Below are 17853 nucleotides of genomic sequence, written 5' to 3' on the forward strand. Positions count from 1 at the left end.
TCATACCTCAGCAACGGTTTTTCCTTATTTAAAAAAGTTATATCCATCGCGACACTATCGACACTATTGAGCAGAGCGAGAATAGTGGAGAAACACTTAGTGTTGTATCAAGTTAGTTTGAATGTTATTGAAATTTGGTACTTTTTCAGTCTCTCTCTCTCTCTCTCTCTCTCTCTCTCTCTCTCTCTCTCTCTCTCTCTCTCTCCCCTTCCCCTTCTCCTTCTCCCTCTCCTTCTCCTTCTCTCTATCTCCTTCTCCTTCTCTCTATCTCCTTCTCCTTCTCTCTATCTTCTTCTCCTTCTCCTTCTCCCTCTCCCTCTCTCTCTTTTCTCTTTATCCGATTCTTGCCGCCGCGACAAAATATATTTACCAGAAAAGTTGAAAATTTGTTTAATAGGCTTTTACAAGGAACCATAAGTTCAGTAGAGAGATAACTCCTGACTACCAATACTTCTTGCTAAGCTCGTAATATATGACTAAAGCATCAGCGATTTATCAATTGGGTCATTTGCCCATCAAAGATCATGTTTTCTCACCGGATAGAACGATCTTGGCGGTGACCAAAGAGAATGAGGTTGAGATTTATAAGATTAATCCAGCTAGGCTTAGCGACAAGCCCAAATTGGTTGCGAATTTAAGAGATCACGACAAAACGGTGACGTCAGTTGATATCTCTCCTGATGGGTCGAGAGTATTGACTTGTTCTCAGGACAGAAATGCGCTTGTTTGGGAATTTCGTGATGGAGAATTTAAACCGACATTGGTTCTTTTGCGTATCAATAGAGCAGCCACCGTGTGTAGATGGTCGCCCGATGGGCAAAAGTTTGCAGTTGGGTCTAGTGACAGAATCATTGCCGTTTGTTACTACGAGGCTGAGAATGATTGGTGGATTTCTAAACATTTGAAAAAGCCCATCAAGTCAACAATCACCACTTTGGACTGGCACCCTAATGGGGTTTTATTGGCTAGTGGATCTACTGACGGACACGTGAGAGTGTTCAGTGGATACATTAAGGGAATCGACAATAAGCCCGAGCCAAGTGTATGGGGCACAAAGTTGCCTTTCCAAACATTATGTGGTGATTTCACTAACGAAACATTAGCTTGGATTCATGGTGTCAAATTTAGTCCCAATGGCGATGCGTTAGCATGGGTAGCACATGACTCTTCAATCGGCGTTGTATACCCTCAAGGCGAAGGTTTAGCTCCCAGATCCATTTTGAACGTTAGAACCAACTATTTGCCCTTTGAATCGGTTGTTTGGGCCTCGGATAACTCGATTGTGGTTGGAGGGTTCAACTGTAATCTAGTTGTGTTCAAGGGTGATGAGTCAAACTGGCAAGAAGCATACCAAATCGAAGAGCAGAAAGATTTAACTAAAGAGACACCAAGAAATCGTAATAACAACAACAATGATGATAATGATGACGATGACCAGGAAATTACTTCTCACCAAGCTTTGAACATGTTCAAGCAAATGGATTTGAAAGGTAGAGTCAACAAGCCAAGCATGGGAAGTTCTACTGGCAAAGCTGCAAAGGCATTGAGCACCATTCATCAAAATACAATCGTCAGTATCAAGAACTTTGCCAATGGCCAAGTATCTACATCTGGAATAGATGGAAAAGTAGTTATATTCAATGTATAAAATTTATTAAACAAAAATTTACTTATGCTAAACTAAAAAGATAAATCCTTTAAATAATGTTAGTTAGTTATTCAGTTGTTTTTTTTTTTAAAAAAAGAGACATTTTCCTCTATTGTCCTTATTTTCATTATATCAGGAAAGTTAATGAGCTTGGTAAATTGAGTATCTTCAGCTTGTTTTTGGTTCAGAAGCAGAACTGATAATATATTTTTTTTCATCATAATGAAATTAAGGGATATTGGTTTTGAACATACCTTTCTAAACCGTTAGTAAACCAGCCTGTCAATATAGAAATTGTGTTCCTCTCTAAATGCAACAAAAATCAGATGGTGATGCATGTATTGATATCCATTGGATCACGAATATTCACCGGACAGAAAAATGTAGGAACATATTCATCATTTTGCAAGAGAGAAAAGAAAACGATAGAAGCAAATGCAACTTCTCCAACGTGTATTACATACTGGCAAAATCGTTAGTATATTACTTGGGCAACCACCTCATCAATAAAAACCACCTCTTCTTCTGAAACACAATCATAAACGAAGAATTCCTTAACGATATGTCCTGCATGTACATCCTCAGTTCAAAAAAAGTTATATCATTGAATTTAATCATGTTGGTGAGACGGAAGAGTGCTTTTTTGATGAAGCAGGGAAGCAGGAAGGGTCAAAGCATACGTGCTCGGAAATGAATTAACATACCAATTAAATCAAAATGATAAAGTCAAAATATAATTTGACTTTATATCATTGTGACTTGATCAATTAAGCCATAGTATAGTACTGTAACTAGAAAGAAAGAGAAGTAATGGGTATAAATGTGAAAGTTTTTTTTTTTTTCAATGAGAAGAAAAGTTTGAAAAAAATTTCCATTTCCAATAGCCGGGTAAGTTTTTAATTCAGGAGGTGTTTCACTTTTGGAGGTGCCACTATCAAGCAGTGTGCTCCACTATCTCGCTTTGCTCGATAGTGTCTATAGTGTCGCTTGATAGTGCTCCACTTTGCACCTTGTTACAACTACGAGAGCCAATATTTACTCGCTTCACTCGATAGTGTAGTGTCAATAGTGTCGGTGTATTCAGTGTGCTCAACTATCTCGCTCCGCTCGATAGTGTCGATCAATGGCATCTTTCAGAAAGAAAGCTAAAACCAGTTTGTAAGTAGAATAAATAGTAATCTCTACGTTCGAGGTTGGTGCAACTCCTTCGTTAGAGGCAAGTGCAACCTACGTTTTAGGAAAGTACAACCTATATCTGATTGCGGCGCAACTCCTACAGTTACATCTCTGGGTCTTGTTCCACCACGATTTGATCAAATGTAGATACCGTTCTACCATTTTGACAATGATGTCAAATTGTTTACATGTAATTGTCTCAATTGCCATTACTTGACACTATGGAGGAAAGCGAGATGGTGGAGCACTGACTGTCATCGACTTACTCGAGCACTGACGAGCACTGACTGTCATTGACTTACTCGAGCACTGACTATCATTGACTTACTCGAGCACTGACTATCATTGACTTACTCGAGCACTGACTGTCATTGACTTACTCGAGCACTGACTGTCATTGACTTACTCGAGCACTGACTGTCATTGACACACTTGAGGTGTTTCACTACTCATTAACACCCATAGTGTGCTCCACTATCTCGCTCTGCTCTATAGTGTCGATTGTCAGTGGTAACTAGTGTGCTCCACTATCTCGCTCTACTCGATAGTGTCGATAGTGTTAGCCACAAGTCCCTTTTTTAGACTTGCTTAACAATGCATTGAATTACAAAGAAAACTAAATTGAATATGCGCTAAGATGAGTTTAAATGATAAAAATTGTACAATAGATTGACTGTTCATCAAGAAAGGCTGACAATGAGACACAATCGGGGTGAAAGTCCATACCTACTAGTGACACATTATCCGATACCTGTTCATTTCAAAGAAAAGATCTCAAGATTTAACCTTGGAGCTTTTACTTTTTCTTTTTAATTGGAAATTTCATTCTACATAACTAAAACACTATTTAGCAATTGCACCATATAGCATACCACACAAAAGCTTATAGATAAGGACAATTGCACTTGTTGTTAAGGTTCAGAGTGAGAGGATGGTTACAACAATTAAAAAAGAGGATGAGACACTGCTGTTCCTTGCCAATCACGACGAGTCATCATCATCATCATCATCATCGCTGGAAAGGAAGAAATATGCACCACCTTCAAAGAATAAGCATTGCTCACCAAGTCCACTACGTCATTCTGAATACTCGTCTTCATCACTTGCATCGACAAACTCTGCAGCTGGAGCTGGAGCTGGTATTGCCCCATTTCGACCTTCAAGCTCATTTATTGCACGCCGACGTCCCCTGGGAAACGCTTTGAGCAATTTAGGCTACTCCGACTTCACAGACTTTGAAGAACTCGGGTGTCCCATACGCCGATACTCCTTTTCTGTCAATGATTATTCGAAAATGAACCCAGAGATGCCATTCTTTCAAAGGTTGTTATCCAGCCATCATTCGGTAACTAATCCAAATTCACCTTTTGATGCTTATGTAGCAGCCAACAAAAGCTCACCACAATTAAGCCTGCCGCTTTTCCACATACAAGATGGAAGCTCGGCTTCTCTTGGTAATGAATTCGGCTCTGCCGCCGAACCTAGGCGATTGAGTATTATTGATATCGTTAATAACCTCAGACCGTCAAAGTTGATTGGAAGTATCAAACCTCTTTGCAACTGGTATGCTTTTTACAAGGACAATGTTAAGAAAATCAAGAACCGAAAGGTTCGCAAATACTATAAGGAGCAAAATTATTTGATTACGAAATTTCAAGAGATTGATAATTTTCTAGACGCTGGCAAGATTCATTATAACATGCTAAGTAACTATGGCAATGACAGCTCTAACGGCAGAATCGCCTTGGACAATATTGAGGAGATTGACGAAACCATCAAGCCAAATAGTGCTGAAGGTGAACGTACCAGCACTGAATCCAAAACTGGTTATAAAAATTTTCAAAATGAAGAAAGTCCAAATAACAAGACGTTGCAATCAGAGCACCGTTCTACTACTTCTCAGGACTTGGAACGGACTATCGGCGGTGATATACCCGCATCAAAGTTTTCAAGATTTTATGATGTACCTGGGAACGTAGACAATGACGGAGGAAAATTCTTAGGCTTTAACCAGGAGGAGGATAGTTTGCAAGTTTTGAAAGCAATCTTGGTGAATTTTCTCGTCAACATTATTTTGTTGATTGGAAAAATTATAGTAGCATTATTGACCAGTTCTTTATCGGTTGCTGCATCGTTGGTTGACTCTATCTTGGACTTTTTGTCAACATTCATCATTTATATCGTCCATAGGCTTGCTGGTCAAAATGACTGGAGGGTAGAACATTCATATCCAATTGGAAGATCAAGGCTAGAGCCACTTGGCGTTCTCATATTTTCAATAATCATAATCATTTCTTTTTTTCAAGTTGGCCAAGAATCGTTCAAGAGATTAGTTTTCAGTACTTTGGAGCAAAAAGTTCCAGCAACAATCGGACTCGATGCAATTGCAATCATGGTCGTTACAATAGTTTCTAAATTTGCATGTTGGGTTTGGTGTTCCAAAAGTCAATCGTCCTCCGTGCAAGCATTGGCACAGGATGCAATGTCTGACGTTGTTTTTAATACAGTCTCATTGTCAATGCCGTGGCTTGGTCACGTTTGCAATATATGGTGGTTTGATCCCTTGGGCGGGTTGCTATTATCAGCATACATTGTAGTCAACTGGGGAAAGACCGCTTTTGAACATATAAACAACTTGACTGGCGCAGTAGCCAACCCTTTGGATTACAAGATCATACTTTATATGGCACTTAGATTCGCCGAACCAATCAAACAAATAACTGCTTTAAAAGTGTATCATGTGGGGGACAACTTGAATGTGGAAATCGATGTAGTTTTTGCTAATGATAAGTTCAATCTTAGTTTTAAAGATTGTCATGATATCGCTGAGGCATTGCAGTATAGCATTGAAAGTTTGCCAATGGTCGAAAGAGCTTTTGTACATATTGACTATATGGAAGGAAACTACAAAGGGCATCTCAAATAAATAAATAAATAAATAGATAACAAATAAGTGAAATAAATTGGAATAACTTGTTGTAAAACCTATATTTCCATGAGACACTCACGTAGACCCGCTGCGTATTTTGAAAATATGTCCTCTCCATTGTTTATGCTTATTTTATTAAACTGCCGTATGAGATTCTTAACGGTGTTTACTGCCTTGTGTTTTCTTCTTTTCATTTCTAAAGCCTCCTTCTTATCCATGACTTTGACTATATTGATCAAAAAAATACCACTAAAATAGCAACAAAAATGTACTTGATCAGACAAGTAAGCAAGGTACAGATCATTGATGATTGCATTCATGTGATTAGCCACATTTTCGGCACATTCACACATTTTGGTTAGTTCTTGAGCACTACTTTGGATTAAGGTATTGGTCATTAACTGTGGATCAAGATCAAGTTGTTTTTGTGCTTCATGTGGTATCATTACTTTTTGAAACAAACGTACGTAGTTTACCAACACTAAGCAAAAATTATAAGTAAGCTCAACAAACTGCAAAGCTGGCTGCTGGAGTAAGTACGCCCAATTTTGGTGCCACTGGTGAAACTCTTTTAAAACATCGTTAAAATCGGATTCTATAAGGGAAGAAGGTCTTGATGCACTATTATTATTGCCTAGTTGGGTGTATCTATAAGTTGAATATAAGATATAAATCTCTGCCACCATTCTACCATCGAAATTTGTAGCATCAAATAAACTCAATACAGAGCTACAATACTTAACCCTTGAATCATCTACCACTGCCATTCGCCCAGAAAATACAGAATTGATAATGTGTACTAGACATAAATGATTGTAGATTCGAAGTAATGTCAAGGTGCCATACGAACCATTATTTTGCCTGGTTTGCTCATTCGCTCCGTCACTTGTACGGAATAACTGAAATGTTGACTTGGTTAGAAACGCAGTAATACCAACACTAGATATTTGCCAAGGATCTAAATTAAATTCCATGAGTTCAGAATCATGTTTGATTTTGGCGATGCTTGCCACTAAGGCAGATAGGGAAGTCGAATAAATACTAAGCACAACTAAACTTTGTAAGAATTCAACAAAGCCATATTCACTACTCAGAAAGCAAGTAATCATTGATAAGGATTGATTCAAATGGCGGATCAAAATTTTACTTAGTTGGTGAAATTTCCAAACTGCTGCTTCATCGTTAAGGGAAATGTACCTTAAAGTGAGGCAGCAGCAAGTAGCAAGCAATAGCGGTGACCTTTGCTTTAGATCCAAAACGAGTATTTGCGTGGACAAGTTAATGGGGAACGATACCCAACGACCATAGTTTCTCCTAAAATCATCCATTAATGCAATAGCTTCATGCTCTGTTAAAATACCCAAGTCTACTAGATTATCTTGAGATTGTTGTTGAGACGACAACGTGAATAATTTCATAATTGGAGTAGGTTGATAACTAGCAGGTTTAGTCAAAGTTGCGTATTTAAGAATTGAAAATGGTGAAGTTATTGATGTCGTTGAACCAGATTGGAAATTAGGTGCACTTGAATCTATGTCATCAATGCTGACAATTGTCTCCTCCTCTTCACCACCACCACTGCCTCCTTCACTCTGCATGGAACTAGCAACGTCTAATAATAGCTGCGTATCACTATTGTGCACATCTGTATCAACGGTTTCCAAGTTGGTTTTCTCGGCAATTCTAATGAGTTTATAAACTCCACTCAATATCAAGTCCAATTTATGTTCCCTGTTTTTCTGAGAGCTGGTGCTACTATTCACATTAGTGCCAATTTCCCCATTCTCAGCGTCAACTTCAGCTTCAACTTCAAAGGAACAGGTCTTGTGGACAAATTGGCAGCGTAGACACGCATTTGGATTTTCTGGAGATCGAAAGCATCTTGTTTTTTGTTTTCGACAAAGATCACAGGCCCTGAGAGTACGAGATGCTTGTGCTAATCGCCTTGTTACACTGACATTATCGTTTGATTTACTACTCTTGGCTTGTCTTTTCCTTTTTGTAGGTGGTTGGTCTAAAGATGAGCTAGTTTCCTCGTGAAGATTAGACAGTACATCTCTTGGTTGTTTCAAGTCTGGCGAATCTCCGTTTTCGGTGACCAGCCTCAGCCTCAGCCTCAGCCTCAGCTTTGGCATCAGCCTCAGGCTCAGCATCAGCATCTTTCAATATAAATTAAGTTTGAGATTATGTGTCAAGTAAAGGAGTATCCGCCGAAGAACTGGTTCCAACAAAGTTTTGCGCGTTTCACACGACCTCGGAAAAACATATAGGTCCATACGATTTAAATCCGACTTGGTTGATATGGACCCCCCCCCTCCCCCAAATGAGGAGCTAGGTTAATCTTTGGACTGTGGTGGATCCTCTAGATGTAGGGGAATTCATATAGGTGATGCCCTGGTGGTGGAAGAAAGGAAAGAGACCCATTGACAAGGGAACTCGAGGGAGACCCGCTGAGAAAGACCTGTCTAGACATATTGAGGTACAGTTTATATACCCCCATGTCATTGTAATCAATATACTCACAAAAGTCCATACAGCTCGGAGTCAACACAGATCACAGTCAGCACCAAACCAACACATACTCCGAATTGGCACAGCTCAGAATCGACATCTCGGAGTTAACGCGACTCAGGATCAACATGACTCAGAATCAACACGACTCAGGATCAACACAGATCAAAATAAACATGACTCAGAATCAACACGACTCAGGATCGACACAGATCAGAGTCAGCACCAAACCAACACATACTCGGAGTAAACACGGCTCAGAGTCAACACAGATCAGAGTCAGCACAGATCAGAGTCAGCACAGATTAGAGTCAGCACAGATCAGAGTCAGCACCAGACCAACACATACTCGGAGTGAACACGGATCAGAGTCAGCACAGATCAGAGTCAGCACAGCTCGGAGTAACCACAGCATGGAGTAAACACATACTCGGAGTTGGCACAGCTCAGAATCAACACGACTCAAAATCAACACGACTCAAAATCAACACAGATCAGAGTCAGCACCAAGCCAACACGACTCAGAATTAACACTGCTCGGAGCAAACACAGTTGGGAGTAAACACAGTTGGGAGTAAACACATACTCGAAGTCAACACCAAACCAACACGACTTGGAGTCAACACATACTCGGAGTTAGCACAGCTCAGAATCAACAGAGATTGGAGTAAACACAGTTGGGAGTAAACACAGTTGGGAGTAAACACAGTTGGGAGTAAACACAGTTGGGAGTAAACACAGTTGGGAGTAAACACAGTTGGGAGTAAACACAGTTGGGAGTAAACACAGATCAGAGTCAGCACAGCTCAGAATCAACAATTCAGAATCAACACAATTTGGAGTCAGCACCAAACCAACACAGCTTGGAGTAAACACATACTCGGAGTCAGCACCAAACCAACACATACTCCGAGTTGGCACAGTTCAGAATCAACACGACTCAGAATCAACACGACTCAAAATCAACACAGCTCGGAGTCAACACGTACTCGGAGTTAGCACAGCTCAGAATCAACACAGATTGGAGTCAGCACCAAACCAACACAGCTTGGAGTAAACACGTACTCGGAGTTAGCACAGCTCCGATTAAACACATACTCGGAGTTGGCACATGCTCGGAGTTGGCGCAGCTCAGAATCAACGCATACTATCTCGCTTCGCTTGATAGTATGCGTTGATAAATATATATCTACTACACACGGAAATGTAATTCTACTTTTTCCAACTAGTTATATTCTTATATTAGGCTGATTTTGTAGACTCTACTCATCCGACATTACTTTTCACTAGTTAGCGTCGCTAGTCAGTATGCTCGATAGTGTCGTAGTGTCGTAGCATCGCTAGTCAGTATGCTCGATAGTGTCGTAGTGTCGTAGCGTCGCTAGTCAGTATGCTCCACTATCTCGCTTCGCTCGATAGTGTCGTAGTGTCGTAGCGTCGCTAGTCAGTATGCTCCACTATCTCGCTTCTCTCGATAGTGTCGCAGTGTCGTAATGTCGTAGCGTCATCTTTTAGTTGTAAAATGGGCTCACTAAAAAACAACAACAAAAAAAACCAATGGAGTTACAAGGGAGTGAAAAATTTCCAAAAGCTAAATGGATGAATATCTTTTTTCTTATTTTGTTAGTTTGTTTGTTTTCAAGGGCTTTTACAGGACTTTAAGGAGGTACCCATTAGTTTTTTTACGTTTCAGAGATGTCGGAATACGATAAATATGCAACACCATTGTCATCGAGGTATGCATCCGAGGAGATGTCGCTGATTTTTTCGATAAGAAATAGGTTTTCTACATGGAGAAGATTATGGCTTACCTTGGCTAAAGCTGAACAAGAGGCAGGACTTGGTGTTATTAGTGATGAGGCGATTGATGAGATGTCGAAACACTTGGAAATCACCGATAAGGAGATCCAAGACGCTGCAATTGAAGAGAGCAAAGTGCGTCATGATGTGATGGCTCATGTTCATACATTTGGCGAGACATGTCCCAAAGCCGCTGGTATTATTCATTTGGGAGCCACTTCGTGTTTTGTTACCGATAATGCTGATTTGATCTTTTTAAGAGATGCTTACGATATCTTGATACCAAAGTTAGTCAATGTTATCGACAGATTGAGTCAGTTTGCAATGGAGTACAAGGATTTACCGGTACTTGGATGGACTCACTTTCAACCAGCACAATTGACTACTGTAGGTAAAAGAGCTACTTTGTGGTTGCAGGAGTTGTTGTGGGACTTGAGAAACATGGTTAGAGCAAGGAACGATATTGGTTTGAGAGGTGTCAAAGGAACTACTGGTACACAAGCTTCTTTCTTATCATTGTTCCATGGTGACCACGACAAAGTAGAGCAATTGGACAAGAGGGTCGCTGAACTCTTGGGGTTCGATATCGTTTACCCTTGTACTGGTCAAACATATTCTCGTAAAATCGATATTGATGTATTGGCTCCACTTGCCTCATTTGGCGCCACGGCTCATAAATTTGCTACCGATATCAGATTATTGGCCAATTTGAAAGAAATTGAAGAACCATTTGAGAAATCACAAATTGGATCAAGCGCAATGGCATACAAACGTAATCCAATGAGATGCGAGCGTGTCTGCTCTCTTGCTAGACATTTGGGCGGGTTGTTTAGCGATGCCGTTCAAACTGCTTCTGTTCAATGGTTCGAGAGAACTTTAGATGATTCCGCAATCAGAAGAATAAGTTTGCCTTCGGCTTTCTTAACATGCGATATCTTGTTATCAACAATGTTGAACATTACTTCGGGATTAGTCGTTTATCCAAAAGTTATTGGACGTAGGATTAATGCAGAATTACCATTCATGGCTACCGAGAATATTATTATGGCCATGGTTGAAAAAGGTGGATCTAGGCAAGAATGCCATGAAGAAATCAGAGTTTTATCTCATCAAGCCTCAGCTGTTGTCAAACAAGAAGGTGGTGATAATGATTTGATCGAGAGAGTTAAGAAGAATGACTACTTCAAACCAATATGGGGACAATTGGATGAGCTTTTGGACCCAAAGACTTTTATCGGTAGAGCACCTCAACAAACGGAAAAGTTTGTTAAAAACGATGTCGCTAACGCATTGAAACCTTTCCAAAAATACATAACGAAAGAGAATGTAGCATTAAAGGTGTGAAAAGAGATTGACAATAAAAAATAAATGAGATGTGTTAGGATAGTTATACTAATACAAATGCTAAAAAAAAAAGAGAAATAAATAAGTGAATCGTAAAATCAAAAAGTAAGAGTCAAATGTTTTCTCAACTTCGAGATCTCTCTCTCTCTCTCTTTCTGTGCGTGTGTGTGTGTGTGTGTTTATTAGTTTAGGCAAAGTAAGAACTATGATTATAATCATTATGGTGTTGGTGTTGGAGATGTTGGATGTGTTGGATGTGGTGCTGAAAGTACTGCTGATAAGAAGGAAACTGTCGGTTTCCAGGATGTAATTGATGGTTGATGCCATGCTGAAGCTGAAAGTGCTGCGGCTGTTGCTGCTGTTGCTGCTGCTGCTGTTGTTGTTGCTGCTGCTGCTGCTGCTGTTGTTGTTGTTGTTCGAATTGCAGACTATTCCTTAAAATAGGTGGGAGTTGAGTAGGGCGATGTATTCCACTTGCAAGCCCAAAAACAACTTCTCTCTCTGTCGATGAACGAGGAGTTTGTGGCAACAGTGCCAAGGGAGGTAGATGGACGAAATGCGGTGATGTAGCAATAGACGCTGGAACTTGAGGAGATACATAATGAGTCGAAGGTGGTGCTGGTGGTGGTGCTGGCGGCTGGTACAATGGAGCTTGTGGTGGTTGTGAAATTTGGTTAAAAATTACCGATGGTCGAGGTATGGGAATAAGGTCCATCTGGGCATTTGGCAACGCCAATCTATCATCAAAAGAGCGTGATCTAGACTGCAACGGGTTACTGAGTTTCAGTTGCCGCTGCTCATAAGATATCTGATCACGCGAGATGGAACTGGGTCCTTGATCAGTCTCAACTCTATCATTATCAATCCTCTTTTTGTGCGACAGCGACAGCGTCAGTTGCTTTGCTATTGGGTTGTTATCGACATCAGCATTGTTATCGGTCGATACCACCTGCTCAGCGCTTTCAAGCATTGATTTTTTGAAACTTTTCAAAACCTCATCAACACAAAAAGTACAATATACGTTTCGATCATAATTCAATGATCTTTTCAATTTCAAGTCGTCAAGCTTTTCGTTATCAAATTCCAATTGTATGACACCATTGTATAAATCTCTTTCAAATGATCTATGATCAGTATACAAAGAATATTTCACAGTTTGAGGTAGAAAATATATCTTCATATTACTTTTATATCTTGGTCTAGCTATGATCTTTTTGAAAAACAAGTTATTTGGAACTTCGTGAGGTTTACCTAAAGAATGTAACATTTCATCAGAGTTTTCTTCATCATCAATTAAATTGAAATCACCAGGCGAAGCTGTTTCTAATTTCAAAATCGAGCTTCCATGAACATCGTCGGTAGTTGACCTTGTTATCCTCACAAGTGTAAAATCCCTTGTGTGGAAAAGTGTACTCACTGCAGTATCGAGTGAATTAAATGTCGGTGTTGCTTCATTCGTTTCCTTTGTGAAAGACTTGATGATTTTGTTCAGGTATTCACTCAAATCAACAACATTGTTATCGATAAGTTGCAATCCTTTGGAGACCAAGTTTCTGTTGCTGTTATCATTTGCAGCTTCCGCGCCTGAGCAATTCTCGATCAAATTTTGCAACTGTGATAGACTCGATTCATCATCAAACAAGGAATAAACCTTGCGGTCATCAGTGAATGGAATGAGACAATGGTACAAGGAGAACAAATTGTTCGACAATGTCATCTTAATCTTAATGCCGGCTTTCAATGATTTTATATGCAATTTTGATTGTTTTGTATCGTTGTATTTCCTTTTGATTGAGTACTTCCTTCTGATTGCCAACTTGACGAAATTCTTAGATTTCAAAATGTTCTTGTTGATTTTCGGTTTGGGTATTTGGTCTCTCAAATGCGATATTGGTTGGCGAGATGATGATGATGATGATGATGACGATGCCCCAGAGGTGTTTGCAGTTGCAACGATGGTCCGACTCTGTACATTAGCCGTGGTGATTTCTGTTTTTTCAGCAATAGGTGGCTTTCCACTGGTATAAGAAGAGCTTGAAAAGGCTGGAGCCAGTGGTGCAGAAAGTGCCGATGCCGATACCACAGTGGGGGACGGAAAGCCTATTGGTGAGTTTGCTTGGGAGTATGAGGTTTGGTTATCAGAAGACAGGTCATTTGAAGAGTAATTGCTTGTATAATTTGAGTCTTCGATGTTTCCTGTGGTTGGATGCAAGCAATCAGAATTGGGAGAACTACTATTTAATGACAGACTAGGAGGAGTATAAGTTGGTTGTAACTGAGGATTTAGGTGTCGTTGACGACTATTGATATATTCGTCTGCGTTTAGCAAATCCAATAGCCCTCCCATACTTTGCTTTCTTTTCCAGAGTGATTCAACCGAATATCGAAAAGACAGAGAAAACAAGCTCAATAATGCTATCAAGGTGATAGGGACAAGCTCAATAATGCTATAAGGTAATAGGGACAAGCTCAATAATGCTATCAAGGTGATAGGGACAAGCTCAATAATGCTATCAAGGTGATAGGGACAAGCTCAATAATGCTATCAAGGTGATAGGGACAAGCTCAATAATGCTATCAAGGTGATAGGGACAAGCTCAATAATGCTATAAGGTAATAGGGACAAGCTCAATAATGCTATCAAGGTGATAGGGGACAAGGGGAATAAAGGATAAAGGCAAAATTGTCTATAACTACAAGTTCAAAATGGCTCAATAGCAAAGAATCAACCTGGTTATTTATAATAAAAAAATTTTCCAATATAAAAAGGGACATCAATGGATTCCATCCATTTGGTGTATAGCACTAAACTGCACCTTTCCATAAATGGGGGAAACCAAAAACTTATGCAAGAATGGATTTACAAATGTATATAAGGCAGAGAAACCAAAAAAGAAAAATAAGACGAAGCATTTTTTAAAAGTCCAAATTCCATGAGAGAATGTACAATGCAAGAAATGCTGAAAAAAATATTGTGAGAGGTAAGTCGGATGCGTTAAAGGATTTACCATCACCATCACTACCACTATTCACCAACTCTCCCCCCCTCCTCCCCTTCTTTTTTTTTTTAATTTAGTTTTTTGCGTTTGTTGTGCTAATTTTTGCGAGGTCAATGTACCTAGATGAAATTAGTTTAAGCAACTGTTATTTTATAGATCCGAAGAAGTGGAGGAAGAGGTGGAGGGAAGAAGAGAAGGAAGAGGTGGAGTAAAGAAGAGAAGGGGACTGGGACATTTGGAACTAAAAAGCATGCAGGTTATCAAAAGAGAGAGACAAGACCTACCAAGATCCAAGCATTCGGGGGATGCAAGTAAGTTGTTCGTCAAAACATTTGAATTTATCAAATAGCAGCACAAGGTATCTATTATCCAAAGGACATATAATAATGCGTGTTGCTATCCAAGAACATAATGTGCGTGTTGCTATTCAAGGACAGAATATGCGTGTTTTTGTTTGTTAATCCAGAAAAGAAAACTAATTCCAATACACAAAATCTACAAATCATTCAATATAGCGAGATCAGCAAAAAACTGTTTTTGCTCAATAAGATGGAAAGTGATTATTGTACAGGTTAAACCTTTGTTGATGTCAGACTATTTTTTGTAACTTTTCAATGCATTATGGCTTTTATTATAATTACTTGCTTTGGCTGAAAGGACTTGTTTGATAATAGATGGTAAGACATTCTTACCTAAAAATCTAATTTGGTTTTTTTTTTTGCATTTGAGGTGAGGTTAAGGTAAGAAAGCCAAAAAAATTAAAGGATTTGGTACAGAATTGAATGATACATAAAAGAAATTTGGTTTGGGTTGGGCTGACTTGGTTTAGTTTCAAGTAAGGTTATTTCATTTTGTATAATTAATGTAACAACTATCCGACTATCCGGGTTTCAGGGGTCTTTTTTATTAGTGCATGCGACATACACAAAACTATGTACGACATACACTACACATTGTGCGACATACACCATCGACACTATCGACACTATCGACACTAGCGAAACTATCGAGCAAAGCGAGATAGTGGAGCACACTACCTGTAACTGACACTATTGACACTACCTGTCACTGACACTATTGACACTGCCTGTAACTGACACTATTGACACTACCTGTCACTGACACTATTGACACTACCTGTCACTGACACTATTGACACTACCTGCCACTAACATTATCGACACTACCTGCCACTGACAGTTGCATTTTTCTAAAAAGTGCTAAACAGAAAAATACAACAGTCAGTGGCAAGTAGTGTGCTCCACTATCTCGCTTTGCTCGATAGTGTCGCTTTGCTCGATAGTGTCGCTTTGCTCGATAGTGTTTGTTGTGTTGAAAAGTCCGGTTACAAAAATATTTGCAGTTTTCCGTACGGAAAAAGTAAAGTCCAGAAAAAAAAAGAAAAACAAACAAACCAAAAGTTACACAAACACCTTATTGAAATATTATTCTTCAAACATGTCTCATTTTAACAGCAATAAAATTAAAGTTAAGATAAAGTTTGGCTGTCATGGATATTAAGAGGGTTTAATGAAAGGTTCATTGAAAGAGTGCAAATAGATAAAAAAAAAAATCAAACCCGTGTGTCCAACTTTATTAGCATTGTTCGACATAATGTAGAATGGATGAAACAAAACAAAGTAGCATTTAGAAAACTAAAAATGCAATTTAGTAGTGTCTATTTACAAAATAATGTTCTCTTTTATGGTTATACATTGATTTAGATTCACAATTGCAATAACTACGAACAAGTGATATAATCTTATGTTAGTAACAATTAGACATTTCGTAGGATAAGGATGGGGAAGAGAGGGAGAGATAAGGGGGGGGAAGAGAGGGAGAGATAAGGGGGGGAAGAGAGGGAGAGATAAGGAGGGGGAAGAGAGGGAGAGACAAGTGGGGTGTAGTTCAATCTAAGCGCAATCGTTTCTTTTTTGCTATCTTAGACGTCTTGTATGAAACAAATAGAGACCACTTTTACAAAGCAAAATTTCTTATTCTTCTTAAGAAGAAACAATCCTTATTTGCTTGATTTTCGATAGTAGTTTTCTCCTATCCAATTGCGCACTCTTTTTTTTGATTTCTTCAATCCTTAACGTAAATGCGTTGACTAATTTTTAAATCGTGGCTGATTATTGGATGATACCAATATATTCAGCCGTTATTTACATAAAGAGAACAACAAGCCAAAATTGGGTCTTGCAAAGCTCCACACTTGATGCAATCATTCAAGTTTTTCTTATATTATTGAGCCAATATCTTCAAGGAAAGAGAGAACAATGTATGGGTATATTCTTTTCGGCTAAGAACATACACGTTTTTGGGGCAAACCGATTTAGTCCAAAAAAAATTATTACTCGCAATAAAAAGTATTGGATGGTTATATGCAATGTATAACGACTTGACTTGTTTAGTTTCAGACAATCCATTAGGACAAGGTACATGCAGCACAATCTACAAATTTACATCCGCCTCTCCCTCCCCCCCCTCTCCCCTCCTACCCTTCTCCCCTTGTTGTGGCTGTAAAACCGTCACCCTTAGTGAACAGCTCTAAAAATTTGCTGAAATTTTGCCTTGACAAGATTTCAAGTACAGCAAGTTTTGAGAAAGCAACTTTCAATAAAAAATTTCAAAATTTCAAATTTGGGTTTTGCCCAAACATGTGTATACTATTAGGACAGATGACCAAGTAGGGTCTATATATCATACAAGATGATATATATATATATATATAGATAGATATCTTTTTATAAGGAGAAGAGGGTAATAAAAAATCAGAGGTGGTGTGTACAAAAAAAACTCTTCTGCTTATTTTAACACAACGGATATAGTTGCTACCTATAAATCGATAAGGAAAAAGAATAAAGCTTGAAAAGAAAGAGAATAAAGACAATGCTTTTTAGATTGCTAAGAAGAAATGGAATACCGTTTAGTTATACAATAGAAATCTTTCTTTTACTTTTTTTATGTATGTTTTATATTTTTACTTGGTCCGTTGAGTGGTATTGTGCGTGAGTGGATGTGGATGTGGGACACTACCTAATTTGAACAAAGAAGGAAGGGTAGTTCAGAATATGGAAGTTTTGTGCCAAGTCAGGAAAGTTTGTTAGATTGACACAAACGGCGGAATTAAGGAAAAAGGAATATTAAGCGCTCTGAAGGTGGGAGGGGGGGGGAGGAGGAAAAGAGAAGGTGCTCATGTTTATAGCCTGTTTTCTTGAGATCACCAACTAATATTGAGTTGCCACTTACCGAGTGTGTTCAAAATGTGACTTAACACTATCGAGCAGAGCGAGATAGTGGAGCACACTGACTACACTGACAAATTAAGTTGAACAATAGGAGTTAGTTTCTGAATTACAAAGCAAAGAATAGTGATAAAAGCTCTCTACTATCAGGCATTCCAGTGATAAAGCTCTCTACTATCAGGCATTCCAGTGATAAAG

At 39.0% G+C, this 17853-nt stretch overlaps 6 protein-coding genes across 6 annotated transcripts; 4 read left to right on the forward strand and 2 right to left on the reverse strand. All coding sequences in view use genetic code 12, as the record gives it.

Annotated features, from left to right (window-relative positions):
- Positions 1 to 472: 472 nt before the first annotated feature.
- ARC40 (Arc40p) lies at positions 473 to 1648 on the forward strand (the record flags this gene model as incomplete). Its single annotated transcript, XM_049323388.1, has 1 exon — positions 473 to 1648. The coding sequence occupies one exon, from the start codon at positions 473 to 475 to the stop codon at positions 1646 to 1648; it is 1176 nt and encodes a 391-aa protein (XP_049180765.1).
- A 2107-nt stretch (positions 1649 to 3755) lies between these two features.
- Positions 3756 to 5750, forward strand: KGF56_002186 (uncharacterized protein; the record flags this gene model as incomplete). The annotated part of the gene is made up of 1 exon (XM_049323389.1): positions 3756 to 5750. One exon carries the CDS (start codon positions 3756 to 3758, stop codon positions 5748 to 5750), a length of 1995 nt encoding a protein of 664 aa, XP_049180766.1.
- Positions 5751 to 5809: 59 nt separating this feature from the next.
- Positions 5810 to 8364, reverse strand: ZCF19 (Zcf19p; the record flags this gene model as incomplete). The annotated part of the gene is made up of 2 exons (XM_049323390.1): positions 5810 to 7856; positions 8336 to 8364. The coding sequence occupies 2 exons, from the start codon at positions 8362 to 8364 to the stop codon at positions 5810 to 5812; spliced, it is 2076 nt and encodes a 691-aa protein (XP_049180767.1).
- Positions 8365 to 8440: 76 nt separating this feature from the next.
- Positions 8441 to 8686, forward strand: KGF56_002188 (uncharacterized protein; the record flags this gene model as incomplete). The annotated part of the gene is made up of 1 exon (XM_049323391.1): positions 8441 to 8686. The coding sequence occupies one exon, from the start codon at positions 8441 to 8443 to the stop codon at positions 8684 to 8686; it is 246 nt and encodes an 81-aa protein (XP_049180768.1).
- A 1273-nt stretch (positions 8687 to 9959) lies between these two features.
- On the forward strand, positions 9960 to 11408 carry ADE13 (adenylosuccinase; the record flags this gene model as incomplete). Its single annotated transcript, XM_049323392.1, has 1 exon — positions 9960 to 11408. The coding sequence occupies one exon, from the start codon at positions 9960 to 9962 to the stop codon at positions 11406 to 11408; it is 1449 nt and encodes a 482-aa protein (XP_049180769.1).
- Positions 11409 to 11595: 187 nt separating this feature from the next.
- KGF56_002190 (uncharacterized protein) lies at positions 11596 to 14705 on the reverse strand (the record flags this gene model as incomplete). The annotated part of the gene is made up of 2 exons (XM_049323393.1): positions 11596 to 13918; positions 14692 to 14705. The coding sequence occupies 2 exons, from the start codon at positions 14703 to 14705 to the stop codon at positions 11596 to 11598; spliced, it is 2337 nt and encodes a 778-aa protein (XP_049180770.1).
- Positions 14706 to 17853: the final 3148 nt, after the last annotated feature.

Source organism: Candida oxycetoniae (genome assembly GCF_023343755.2).
Source record: "Candida oxycetoniae strain CBS 10844 chromosome Unknown scaffold45, whole genome shotgun sequence".
In the NCBI taxonomy this organism is placed as follows: Eukaryota; Fungi; Ascomycota; class Pichiomycetes; order Serinales; family Debaryomycetaceae; genus Lodderomyces; species Lodderomyces oxycetoniae.